At 45.2% G+C, this 12,372-nt stretch overlaps 1 protein-coding gene across 23 annotated transcripts in view; it reads right to left on the minus strand.

The window, feature by feature from the left end:
• The window catches only part of BANP (BTG3 associated nuclear protein), a 128,299-nt gene that overhangs the window by 97,768 nt on the left and 18,159 nt on the right, over nt 1–12,372 (minus strand). For 12 of the 23 annotated variants that reach the window (XM_021932274.2, XM_021932265.2, XM_021932260.2 and 9 more), the window contains 2 exons: nt 4,975–5,131; nt 83–174 (listed from right to left, as the gene is read on the minus strand). In XM_021932274.2, coding sequence (XP_021787966.1) covers nt 83–174; nt 4,975–5,062 — 180 coding nt within the window. In that variant the 5' untranslated portion in view covers nt 5,063–5,131. Of the gene's footprint in view, nt 1–82; nt 175–4,970; nt 5,132–6,328; nt 6,351–12,372 lie in introns of those variants that run through there. The other 11 variants (XM_003917294.5, XM_021932276.2, XM_003917293.5 and 8 more) reach the window with 3 other exon arrangements.

Consider the following 12,372-nt stretch of genomic DNA (forward strand, 5'->3'; position numbering starts at 1 on the left):
CATCTCGTTGATGGTGATTTGTTACAGCAGCCCTTGAAATCTGCAGTGCACTACACATTACGGAACAGAGTCAGATTTTTACCTTTATAGACGGATCCTGGCAATTGATTTCTAGTCGCTGGCGTTTCAAAGCAGGTTCGTCTTCATCTGTCACTACATGATTCTCCAAAACAACTGAAATCGGTGACAGAGAAAAAAATGTTTAACATGAAAAGTTTTACAGAATTATTTTAACATTAAGACAGTAAACAGCGCTGACACCTTAAGGTTGAATGAGAAATAGCAGAACCTATTTCATATTTTGCCTTTTTAAACTTATTCTCAGTCAGGCAGAAAATAGGATAACTCCTTAATCCCAAGAAAAGCCCAGACACTGGGCAATTAATGTGCCACTGAGTCAATCCTAACTCCAAATCTGCAAGCTTCTGACTCAATGCTCTATGGGGCTGCCCTGTTTGGTTTGATAAAACCCAATCGATAATAATGATTTCTTCCCCACTTTAAAATAAAGTTGTATCTGTTGGTCACCTCATTCCCAACTCAAAGCCACTCTAACTGCAGGTCCAGAACTGAAAGGGGAAAAACAACACTGAATATCACATCGTCATAGGTGCCAATAATCAAAACAGTCTCAACCTGAACACATTAAGTGACAGAACTTAACCCTCCCAGCACAGCTGAGACTAGTTGCCCGCATCACACAGCCAGCCTCAGCTGATCGCCACGGCTTCCCACAGGATAAGCAACTCGGCCCCAGCTCAGGGCGGCCACAGTCCGGTCCCAACCTCCTTCCTTTTGTCTAAAATTGACTACAAAAACAAAGTCAAAGATAACCTCAAAATCAAAGACCAAAATCGGCCACAACTGCCTCATCTCTGCAAACCACATGTCTATCTGTCTGTTACCCTTCTAGTCCTCTCTTTTCCTTTGACCTAGTCAATTTTTAAAAATTTACATATTTGCAGTTATAGACAGAAGTTTAAAAGGTCAACAGTTCTTGCTAAAGATTGTAGATTGTGCCACGAGTGTTTTTTTCTTCTCATTTCCTTGCCTGAAATGACAGTGTGAACTGTCCAGTGCATTCCTACCGTGCTCTATTCTACACGCTCACACATCAAGAGAAACAAACGGTAGACATGTGGGAGGTGCGAGACCATCTACCGCCGTCAACAGGTTTGTCTGCAGCCTTCCTCTTCACTGAGCAACAAACATGGACTCTGCGTTCATATTAATCTTTCTTTTTTGTTTGTTTGTTTTGTTTGTTTTCGTTTTTTAGAGATGAGGTCTTGCTATGTCACCCAGGCTGGACTCAAACTCCTGTACTCAAGGGACCCTCCACCTCAGCCCCTGAGTAGCTGGAACTATCCAGGTTATAATATTAATAGCTTTAAGTTTTTAACAGTAATACCAGTGTGTGACTATTTACAAAAATGAATGCCAGTATATACGAATAGATGCTATATACATGCATACATATGAGCATGCTTACTGTAACGCTCCTGGTAGAAAAAAATCAGAAATCTGAATGAGGCTACTGGGAATACCCTTGAGCACATGCACACCTTTGGCACACCATCTGCTTTCAAGGCACCCACGTCACAGCCAAGCAGGATGACCTCACTGTGGCCAGATGACACCCGCCCCACTCTGCTGGTGTGGACTGTGCCCCAGCCCTTCCCATACTACCAACCCTCCAGCCGTCTCCACCAGGGAAATCTAACCACCTTCTGTCCAGCCCCACTCAAATGCCACCTTGTTCGGGAAGCCATTCCTGGAAGAGCCTCAGCTCACACCTGTTTATACTTTTATACTGTGACACCAACGAGGTGACAGCACCCACCCCAGAGCAGACCACCCTCCCAGCACCTGACACACAAGGCTGCCCACAGATGTGGGTGAAGCACTCCTGGCTGGCATTCAGATTCTCCAGGTGCTAGAGGAAAGCCAAGTGCACAGGCCTCTCTGGTCCCTGCCTCCACCTCCACCAAAGCAACTCCCCGCGGAATTATATAGATTGACATTCCAAAGAAGATCTTAACAGGAAAACAAAAAAGAAGGTCCATGCCTTTAAGCCTGTACACACTAGATGATTCCGCTCAAAACTCTGAAACTTAAAGATGCAGAATTGTCCCACAGTTCTAACAGGAACCTCTCACAGGTCCTAGGCAAAAGCAGTCAAATCTGATCTACCCAGTGGGAAATTATCCAAAGCCAAGGACTACTGTCGGCTCACAAGCAGCACATGGCCCTGCCTTCGGCCTCATGACTCCTCAGAGGCAGGGAGCGCGTCAATCATCACCACCTAAGCCTTTGCAGATGAATTCTCACGTAACGAAACTTTTCAAACTCCATGCCCGCAAGTGCCTGTGGTTAGTCAAACGTTCCCAGGACCTCAGTCAAAGGCTCTTTACTCTCACTGGAAACTGGTCATCACACCAGGCCTGGAAGAACAGAGAGAGACCCTCGCACTTATTACTCTAACTTTTTAGTTTGTTGAGAAGAAAACAAGTCCAGAAAGGTTACGGGACTTCTCTGGGGTCACAGAGCTAGTTTCGTCATAAGGGCAGCAGACAGGCATGCAGTAACTCCAGGAATGACTCCACAGATAATGGGACAGCAAGTGACATTTATTTTCTTCTTTGTACTTTGCTGCTTTTTGTATGCGTTGCTTTTTATAATTTCGTATGCATTACTTTTAGAATTAAAATAACTCCTTGTTCATTTTTAAAATATCACCATCAGGCTGGGTGCAGTGGCTCACGCCTATAATCCCAGCACTTTGGGAGGCCGAGGTGAGTGGATCACCTGAGGTCAGGAGTTCAAGACCAGCCTGGCCAACATGGTGAAACCCCTGTCTCTACTGAAAATAGAAAAATTAGCCGGTCATGGTGGCAGGCGCCTGTAATCCCAGCTACTCGGGAGGCTGAGGCAGGAGAATCGCTTGAATCCAGGAGACAGAGGTTGCAGTGAGCCAAGATCATGCCACTGTACTCCAGCCTGGCGACAGAGCAAAACTCTGTCTTAAATAAACAAATAAATAAATAAAGACATCACAATCAATCAACTGCAATGACAGGCCTTATGCAAGTCACAATTTTTGCATTCAGACAGGTAGAGTTAGCACAAGCCATGGTCGGTACACAGCAAGTCAGATGATCCTAGAAGGCTTTCTTTTAAATAAAAATAAGGAGAAATTGGAAAGACATACACATCAACAATTTAAAAGCTGCTACAACCAGTAGGATTATGGAAAATTTTTATTTCTTCTACTTTCTTGACTATCCTGTTAAACTTTATTAGATGTATACTTTTGAGATGAGGAGAGTACTTTAAACCCACAATGAATGCAAACATGCGTGACACACCAAGGTACCTGCAGCTGTGCACACCTTCTCCTGGGTCCAGACTGCAGGGTTTGTACTGGGCAGGCCAACGAGCTCTGCGCACAGTAGGCTTTTAACAAATACTCAAGAAACCATAGTTCTCAGGCATTTAAGGAACAGAGATGGAACAAAATCAAGATTCGAAATTATTTCTCTAAGCTTTTTTTGGGCCACAGTCTACAAAGAGAGATTTATTGGGGAAGTAGGCTGTCAGAACTTTAATGGTTCTGAAATCACTGGAAATGATGTAACTGGAACAGTTTTCTTTTACAAGATTACAGTGTATGTTTTCTAAAGAAACTGTCATTTGCCTTCTAAACTAGAAACAGGGATTTGTAAAATAATGTGCAGTGATCGTGTGGAAAACTAACCAACAGCACTCCTGAAATGCTGCCTTCATGTTCCCCTGGGACTGCTCACCTCACCCCAAAACTATTTCTATTGCCCTCCCCTTCCAGACTACAACTAGTCTCCACATGTAGTTTTCTCGACTAACAGAGCAAACAGATCATAGGAATGGACATCAGACTTCCTTATGACAGTTCTGAAAATTCTCTCTTCTGGAGGAATAAATTGTCAGCCTTTCGATTCGAACATTCCTGAAAGAATAACCAGGCAACCGAAACACTCAGTGACTTAGCTGTAGTGGGCTTGTCACTTCAAACTTAACAGAACAATAAAACACATACCACTTTACAGAAAAAAAAAAAGAAGAAGAAGAAGAAGAAGAAATCTCTTTAAAACAGTAAGTGTGGACGAAGTGTTTTCACAGATGAAGAGATGAAGTTCCTGAAATTTAAGGTTTCATTTCTCAAAGGTCTCCTTTAAACAAGTTTATTATTTCAAAGTAGACATGTGCCTTTAACATCATTTTTAAAAATTACCAGCCTTAGCAAAGGTGTAGAAAAAAAACGTGTTCTCAAGCACTGTCAGTGGAAGAATTAGTAAAACATTTCTAGAGAACCTCTCAGTGTCTTAACAAAATTTTAAACACACGTAGCAATTTTCCTTCTGGGAACTTCTCTATTTGCCAAGATACATATGCAAGGATCTTCCCTATAGGGTTGTGTATAAAGGAAAAATCAGACAGACTATGCCAGGAGCCCCCGAAGGGAAAAGTCAACTGTGGAGGGGGGCACCTGTGAATGAATTCTGCGGAGTTGCTAACAGAGCAGACTTTCACACACAACATGGTAAGGTTCCATGATGCTGCACACAGGGGATTACACACACAACATGGTAAGGATCCACGACGCCACACACAGGGGATTACACACACAACATGGTAAGGATCCACGACGCCGCACACAGGGATGGGGCAGGGGAGAGGGTGTAGAACACACACACACACACCCGAGCAGCAGGAGCAGAGACAGCCCTCGAGACAAAGTGTCACAGGGGCCCCCTCCAGAAGGAACATGGGGCTGAGGCTGCAGGGGCGAGGGAAGGGAGGGGCAGACAGTGTTCACATCTCTAGGATTCAAACTTTTTCATATACAGCATGCATTACTTTGACTTCTGCTTAAAGAAAAGAAAATAACTGCAGCAGCTTTTGGTTTTTCAAGAATAGTGAGAATAATATTTCACCTACTGTCCCACAGCTCTGTACCTGGGTGGTCAGGGCTCAGGTCTTCCACTGCAATCTGAACCACATCCGCCAGGTCGTGTTCAGACATCATCCAGAGCACAGGAGAGTGGCCGGTCAACACGTAAGAGTTCCACTCGAAGAGGGGCTGGCTTTTGGTCACCTACCAAACAGAAGCAAAGGAGGAAGAGAGGACATTAACCATCGCCACATGTGAAATGATGAAAACCACGAGCCGTGCACATGTATGCAAGAGGCCGAGAATGTCTGTGAGATTTTTACATGCAGGGTTCTTCTTGCCTCAAACCACCAAAAGGTAAGTTTCTTTGAAAATTAACAAATAGTTGAAAATGCCACCCGCTGCCTCCTTCCTTAACCACTGGACAAGTCACCCAGGGCGTCTCCATTTCCACCGCATTCCTCATGCCCTTCCAAAGCCACCTTCCCAACACTGGCTTGGACACATCCTCTCCCTCAGCTCAAGTCTCCAGTGGGGCCTGACTGCCTACAGCAAACGTCCTGTCACTTCCTGCTCCCGTGGGGCCTCAGCCCTGCTACACTCACCACACCCCAGAAAGCAGCATCCCACCCACACCACACCACTGGTCTCCATGGTGATACGTCATCTCTCCTCCCAAATCTCTCCCAACTGCACGCTTCCATCTAGACTAGAACCCATACTCCGTTTCTGCTGCCCCCAGGCCCGGCGGAGGGGCAGCACCCCTGCTCTGCTTTCTTTCTGCTCTCAGGTCCTGTCCTGAACCCGAGCAGCATCGTGCCACCATGACCAAGGGGGAACCATCTGTCCTGTCCACAACTGTGCTGTCCAGGGTGGGGCTATCCCCGAGCCTGGCACAGTGTCTGAAACAGTCAGGGGCTTTCCTCCAGCTCCTGTGACGCTCTGATTAGGCCTCAAGAAAACTTATTTTCCAAAGTAAAAATGAGGCTGCATCATTCAAACTACGGTCTATGGACACACAGATCCAAACATAGGAGTGCAAAATAGGATGTCACTGAAATGAGGAATGAATGTGACCATAATATTTTTTTATCAGATTATGCTTTATATTTTAATGATTGACACATAAATGGTATAAAGTAAACTGTTTTCCCTGAACTACACTATACACTTCTTAAGGGCAGAAACCCTGTGCCCAGCTCTGTACAGCACAGCTCCTTTCATCAGGAAGAGTCCGTTCACTGTCCCTAACCACAACCCCCATCGCAGAAGAAAAAGTGAGGTTTTCAGGTCACATGGTTTCAACTCTTGAGTCTATTCACAACTTCTGGTTTTTTTTTTTTGAGACGGAGTCTCGCTCTGTCACCCAGGCTGGAGTGCAGTGGCGCGATCTCTGCTCACCGCAAGCTCCGCCTCCCGGGTTCACGCCATTCTCCTGCCTCAGCCTCCCGAGTAGCCAGGACTACAGGCGCCCGCCACCGCGCCCGGCTAAGTTTTGTATTTTCAGTAGAGCGGGGTTTCACCATGTTAGCCAGGATGGTCTCGATCTCCCGAACTCGTGATCCGCCCATCTCGGCCTCCCAAAGTGCTGGGATTACAGGCATGAGCCACCGCGCCCGGCCACAACTTCTGTTAATGGATGAGTCCCAACAGGAATGAAATTACAAAAGCAGGCCTCACACGTGTTCTTAAATCCAACGAAAAATGCAGTTCCTCCTCTCCTTTGTCTAGGTTTAAACTTTACAGCTTAAATGGCAACAGCTCTAGAATTTCTTTTTTCTTTTCTTTTTTTTTTTTTTTTTTTTGAGATGGAGTTTTGCTCTTGTTGCCCAGGCTGGAGTGCAATGGCACGATCTCGGCTTACCGCAACCTCCACCTCCTGGGTTCAAGTGATTTGCCTGCCTCAGCTTCCTGAGTAGCTGTGATTATAGGCATGCACCACCACACCCAGCTTTGTATTTTTAGTAGAGACGGGGGTTCTCCATGTTGGTCAGGCTAGTCTTGAACTCCCGAGCTCAGGTGATCCGCCTGCCTCGGCCTCCCAAGGTGCTGGGATTACAGGTGTGAGTCACTGCACCTCGCCTCAGCTCTAGAATTTCTTGGGGATAACAATTCGTGGAAGAAGGGGCCAAGTGCTGTCTTAAATCTTCCTTTATTAGTAAAGGCAATATTTTTCATAAATGTGTGATCAAATACAAGATCTATAAAATAACAAAGGTATTTTTATTCCCACCTTATAACTTTACACAAGATTAGATGAACTGAGGAAACATAAATTAATTGTCCTTAACAAAAAAAAGAGCTGATGACAAATAACTGGAGGGGGAGACATAAAGCCTCAGAGGGACCAGCGCTAACCTCTAAAAAGTCCAGCCGAGAAAGACGGAATGAGACAGATGTTTAATCTCCCTAAATCCTCCCATACAGACACACACAGCTCCAAGGATAGCAAAACCAAAATCCAGGTCAACACCGCCAACAGAACGAGGTTACAGGATATTCCTCAAGAACCCCAAACACAAGCAGATGGGGACATTGGAAGCCACAAGGTCAGCATGGCACACGGGCGTAGGACGGAGCAAGCAGAGGGAAGCAGGAGCCGGGCTGAGAGCAGCAGCTGCCGGATCCACCAGGAGACCCACACAGAGGCCTGCAGGGCTGACCCAGAGGCCCAAGTGTTCTGGACCCCAAGCCCTCTCAAAACTCATTATCCAAAGCTCCCTTTTAGGCCAAACACATTGAAAAGAAACAGCCTGGAATTGAACACAAAATGTGCAGGGCATGGAAACTAGAGACCAAGGAACATGAAAGCTAAAGGTGGGAGGGGAGAATGGAGCCTAGAGAGCTGAGAAAATAAGTTGCTGCATTTTTAAAACTTTCAAAAAACAACACAGGAAAGAACCCCAAAACACTGAAATTAGAGAAACGATTCTAAACCAAGCCTCCCTTCTGAGCATTCAGAAAAGAAAAAGTCATATAAAAATGAGCAACAGAAAGTACTGAGGCCAAATATCATGCAAAAATAACATATTTCTTAAAAGAATAAGAAGCAAAATAACATCACTGCAGACAATGAAAACATTCTAGAAACATATGTCCCCCAAAAAGATGAAAACTAAAAAAAAAAAAAAAAAAATCCTGATAATTCAAAACAAACTGAAATACATTAAACACATAACATACCATTAACCAGAAACCAGCATTAGAAAAACTCAGAAACAAGGTACTAGAACTCAGAATATATTAGAAACAAAAGAAAAAATAACTTCAGAAATGAAGCCTAAACTACAAGAACCTTAGAACAAATAAACACAATGGTGCCTTAAGAAAAACAAAATGACAAAATTTTCAAGAATAAAAAAGAAATGAAAGAGATGAAAAAAGCTCAAGAAAAAGTAGCACATAAGACAGGAAAAGAAGACCCAACATATGTATAATAGGAGATGCTAAAGATGAAAACTGGCCAGGCACGGTGGCTCACGCCTGTAATCCCAATGCTTTGGGAGGCTGAGGCAGGAGGATTATTTGAGGTCAGTAATTCAAGATCAGCCTGGACATGTACTGAGGCCCCGACTCTACAACACATTTTTAAAATTAACTAGGTACAGTGGCACGTGCCTGTGGTCCCAGCTACTCAGGAGGCTGAGGCGGGAAAGTCACTTGAGTCTGGGAGGGCAAGGCTGACTCCACCCTGGACAACAGACCGAGACCCTGTCTCGAAAACAGGTGAAAACTAAAGCAGTGAAATGGAATACTAGAAACTGTAATTCAAGAAAACTCTCCAGAAAACAGGGGGGGGGGGGGCACTTGAAACTACGCATTAAAAGGATACACCAGCCGGGCACCGTGGCTCAAGCCTGTAATCCCAGCACTTTGGGAGGCCGAGACGGACGGATCACGAGGTCAGGAGATCAAGACCATCCTGGCTAACACGGTGAAACCCCGTCTCTACTAAAAAATACGAAAAACTAGCCGGGCGAGGTGGCGTGCACCTGTAGTCCCAGCTACTCGGGAGGCTGAGCCAGAAGAATGGCGTGAACCTGGGAGGCGGAGCTTGCAGTGAGCAGAGATCGCGCCACTGCACTCCAGCCTGGGCGACAGAGCAAGACTCCGTCTCAAAAAAAAAAAAAAAAAAAAAGGATACACCACAACCTAGGGGAAAAAAACAAAAACAGAACCACCAACACCAAGATCCAGCCCAACAAAGACATTATTTAAAGAAAAATTCCTTTAGCCATCCAAGCAAAAGATTAGGTGACTTATAATGGAAAGAAAATTAGATTATCAAACTCCAACAGAAGAAAGGATTAGCATATTTAAGACACACAAGGAAAGAAATATGAGCCAAAAATTTTATATCCAGACAAAATTACTTTAAAGTATAAAGTATAAAGGAAGTATAAAGGCAGCATCCAGTCCTCAGAGGACAATATTCCCAAAATCCCCTCCTGAAGGCACTAGCAACAAACAAGCTTCGGAAAACCAAACCACTGGAGAAGCATCCGGAAGAGCAGCTGGCAGCTAGCGGAGCGCCCTATCTCCAGACGGAACTGAGACAGAGGAGATGAAGGAGCAGTATGCAAGGCTATGTGCTAAATGCAGACACAAGGTAACTGCTTGAAACTGGGAGGAACTGGGAGTACATATAAAAAACAAATGTAGGCTGGGCACGGTGGCTCAAGCCTGTAATCCCAGCACTTTGGGAGGCCGAGACGGGCGGATCACGAGGTCAGGAGATCGAGACCATCCTGGCTAACACGGTGAAACCCCGTCTCTACTAAAAACTACAAAAATCTAGCCGGGCGAGGTGGCGGGCGCCTGTAGTCCCAGCTACTCGGGAGGCTGAGGCAGGAGAATGGCGTGAACCCGGGAGGCGGAGCTTGCAGTGAGCTGAGATCCAGCCACTGCACTCCAGCCTGGGCAACAGAGCAAGACTCTGTCTCAAAAAAAAAAACAAAAAAACAAAAAAAAAACAAACAAATGTAACAACTTTCAAAAACTAACAAAAACCAATGTTACAATGTTCATTCAGTGGCCATAGGAAGTGGTAGAGTTCTTTCTTTTTTTTTTTTTTTTTTTTTTTTTTTAAAAAAGAGTCTCACTCTGTTGCCCAGGCTGGAGTGCAGGGGCAGGATCTCAGCTCACGGAAACCTCCACCTCCCGGGTTCAAGCGATTCTCCAGCCTCAGCCTCCTGAATAGCTGTGATTATAGGTGCCCAACAGCACACCTGGCTACTTTTTGTATTTTAGTAGAGACGGGGTTTCACTATGTGGCCAGGGTGGTCTCAAACTCCCAACCTCAGGTGATCCGCCCACCTCGGCCTCCCAGAGTGCTGGGATGACAGGCGTGAGCCACCGTGCCCGGCCGGTAGAGTTCTTTCTGAGAACGCCTTGCCTTGTGTGCAATTCTATCATCCCTGATGCCCTTGTGAACAAGGAAAAGCAGACTATCAACAACGGTAACAACTTCACTGGGCTGAAAGGGAAATATTTTTAAATTCATGAGCTCATAATATTATTAAGCCTTTAATTTTTTAATGGTAATAAAAAAAATCAAGCATTTATTCTGCCTTTCTATACAAATCATATCACTGAAAAACCAAATCATAAGCAACAGAACGTTTCTCTGTATGAAAGTATTCCAACAAAAGAACAATCATCATTTTGCAATCCCTGATAAATCAAGAATCTAGGTAACAGAGGCGGCTGTTACCATCAGAAACAGAAAAACACACACTACCCTGCCTCATTAATGAAGAATTCAACACCATCTATGTGGGAGGTTCCTCTACCAAACTAACAAACAAAAATGCTCAATCTAATTAAGCTTCTAGAATCCTAACACTTTCTAAGTGACAGGAAATACAGAGGCCGGAAGAACATGCTAAACTACACCACAGAAATGCAAATAGGAAAATCAAAATCAAAACGAGGAAACTCGGCCAGGCATAGTGGCTCACATCTGTCATCCCAGCACTTTGGGAGGTCAAGGCAGGTGGATCACCTGAGGTCAGGAGTTCAAGACCAGCCTGGCCAACATGGTGAAACCCTGTCTCTACTAAAAACACAAAAATTAGCAGGGCGTGGTGGCACAAACCTGTAATCCCAGCTACTAGGGAGGCTGAGAAAGGAGAATTGCTTAAACCTAGGAGGCGGAGGTTGCAGTGAGCCGAGATCGCACCACTGCATTCCAGCCTGGGCGACAGAGCAAGACTCTGTCAAAAAAAAAAAAAATCAACCTAATCAAAAATGAGCATAAGGAAATGAAAATGAAATTCCAGAAAAAGAAGTTATGTAAAGATAGTCAGGCCGGGCATGGTGGCTCACGCCTGTAATCCAGCACTGTGGGAGGCCAAGGTGGGCAGATCACGAGGTCAGGAGTTCGAGACCAGCCTGGCCAACATGGTGAAACCCCGTCTCTACTACAGATACAAAAAATTAGACGCGAGTGGCAGCGCGCACTTGTAGTCCTAGCTACTCGGGAGGCTGAGGCAGGAGAACTGCTTGAACCGTGGAGGCGGAGGTTGCAGTGAGCTGATATCACACCACTGCACTCCAGACTGGGTGACAGGGTGAGACTCCGTCTCAAAAAAAAAAGAAAGAAAAAGATAGTCAATCTGTTGTGTAATTTTTTTAAAAAAATTTAAATAAGACACCATTTTTCACCAATCAGACTGGCAAAAATCAAAGTATGATACACTTAGCCAGAAGACATCAGAAAACATGGCTGTTGCACTTTTGCTGGGGGTGTAAATGGGTACAACCTCTTTGAAGGGCAATAGCTATCAAAACGCTAAATGGCCACTGCCCTTAACCTGGTCATGCCCCACACAGCATTCAGCCAGCACATACATTCACATATGTGTGCAAAGACCTACATACAAAAAAAAAACAAACCCATAACAAAACAACTTAAGGCATTGTTTTTTTTTTTTGTTTTTTTTTTTTGTTTTCTTGAGACGGAGTCTCGCTGTGTCGCCCAGGCTGGAGTGCAGTGGCTGGATCTCAGCTCATTGCAAGCTCCGCCTCCCGGGTTTTTACGCCATTCTCCTGCCTCAGCCTCCCGAGTAGCTGGGACTACAGGCGCCCACCACCTCGCCCGGCTATTTTTTTGTATTTTTTAGTAGAGACGGGGTTTCACCGTGTTAGCCAGGATGGTCTCGAACTCCTGACCTCGTGATCCGCCCATCTCGGCCTCCCAAAGTGCTGGGATTACAGGCTTGAGCCACCGCGCCCGGCCAAGGCATTGTTTTTAGCAGCAAAAGAATGGATGTCAGCATTGCACAGCTAAGGATGAATATACCACGTACATCTTCAGGAGTCAACAAGAGCCCCTGAGAAGCAGCTCCCAAGGTGCAGGATCCCGTGAATATCAACGGGGCAGGGCAGTGTGGACGAGGGCAGTGCAGACGACATGCTTTTTTTTTTTTTTTTTTTTTTTTTTT

The sequence above is a fragment of the Papio anubis genome, chromosome 18, assembly GCF_008728515.1.
Source record: "Papio anubis isolate 15944 chromosome 18, Panubis1.0, whole genome shotgun sequence".
Taxonomy (NCBI): domain Eukaryota; kingdom Metazoa; phylum Chordata; class Mammalia; order Primates; family Cercopithecidae; genus Papio; species Papio anubis.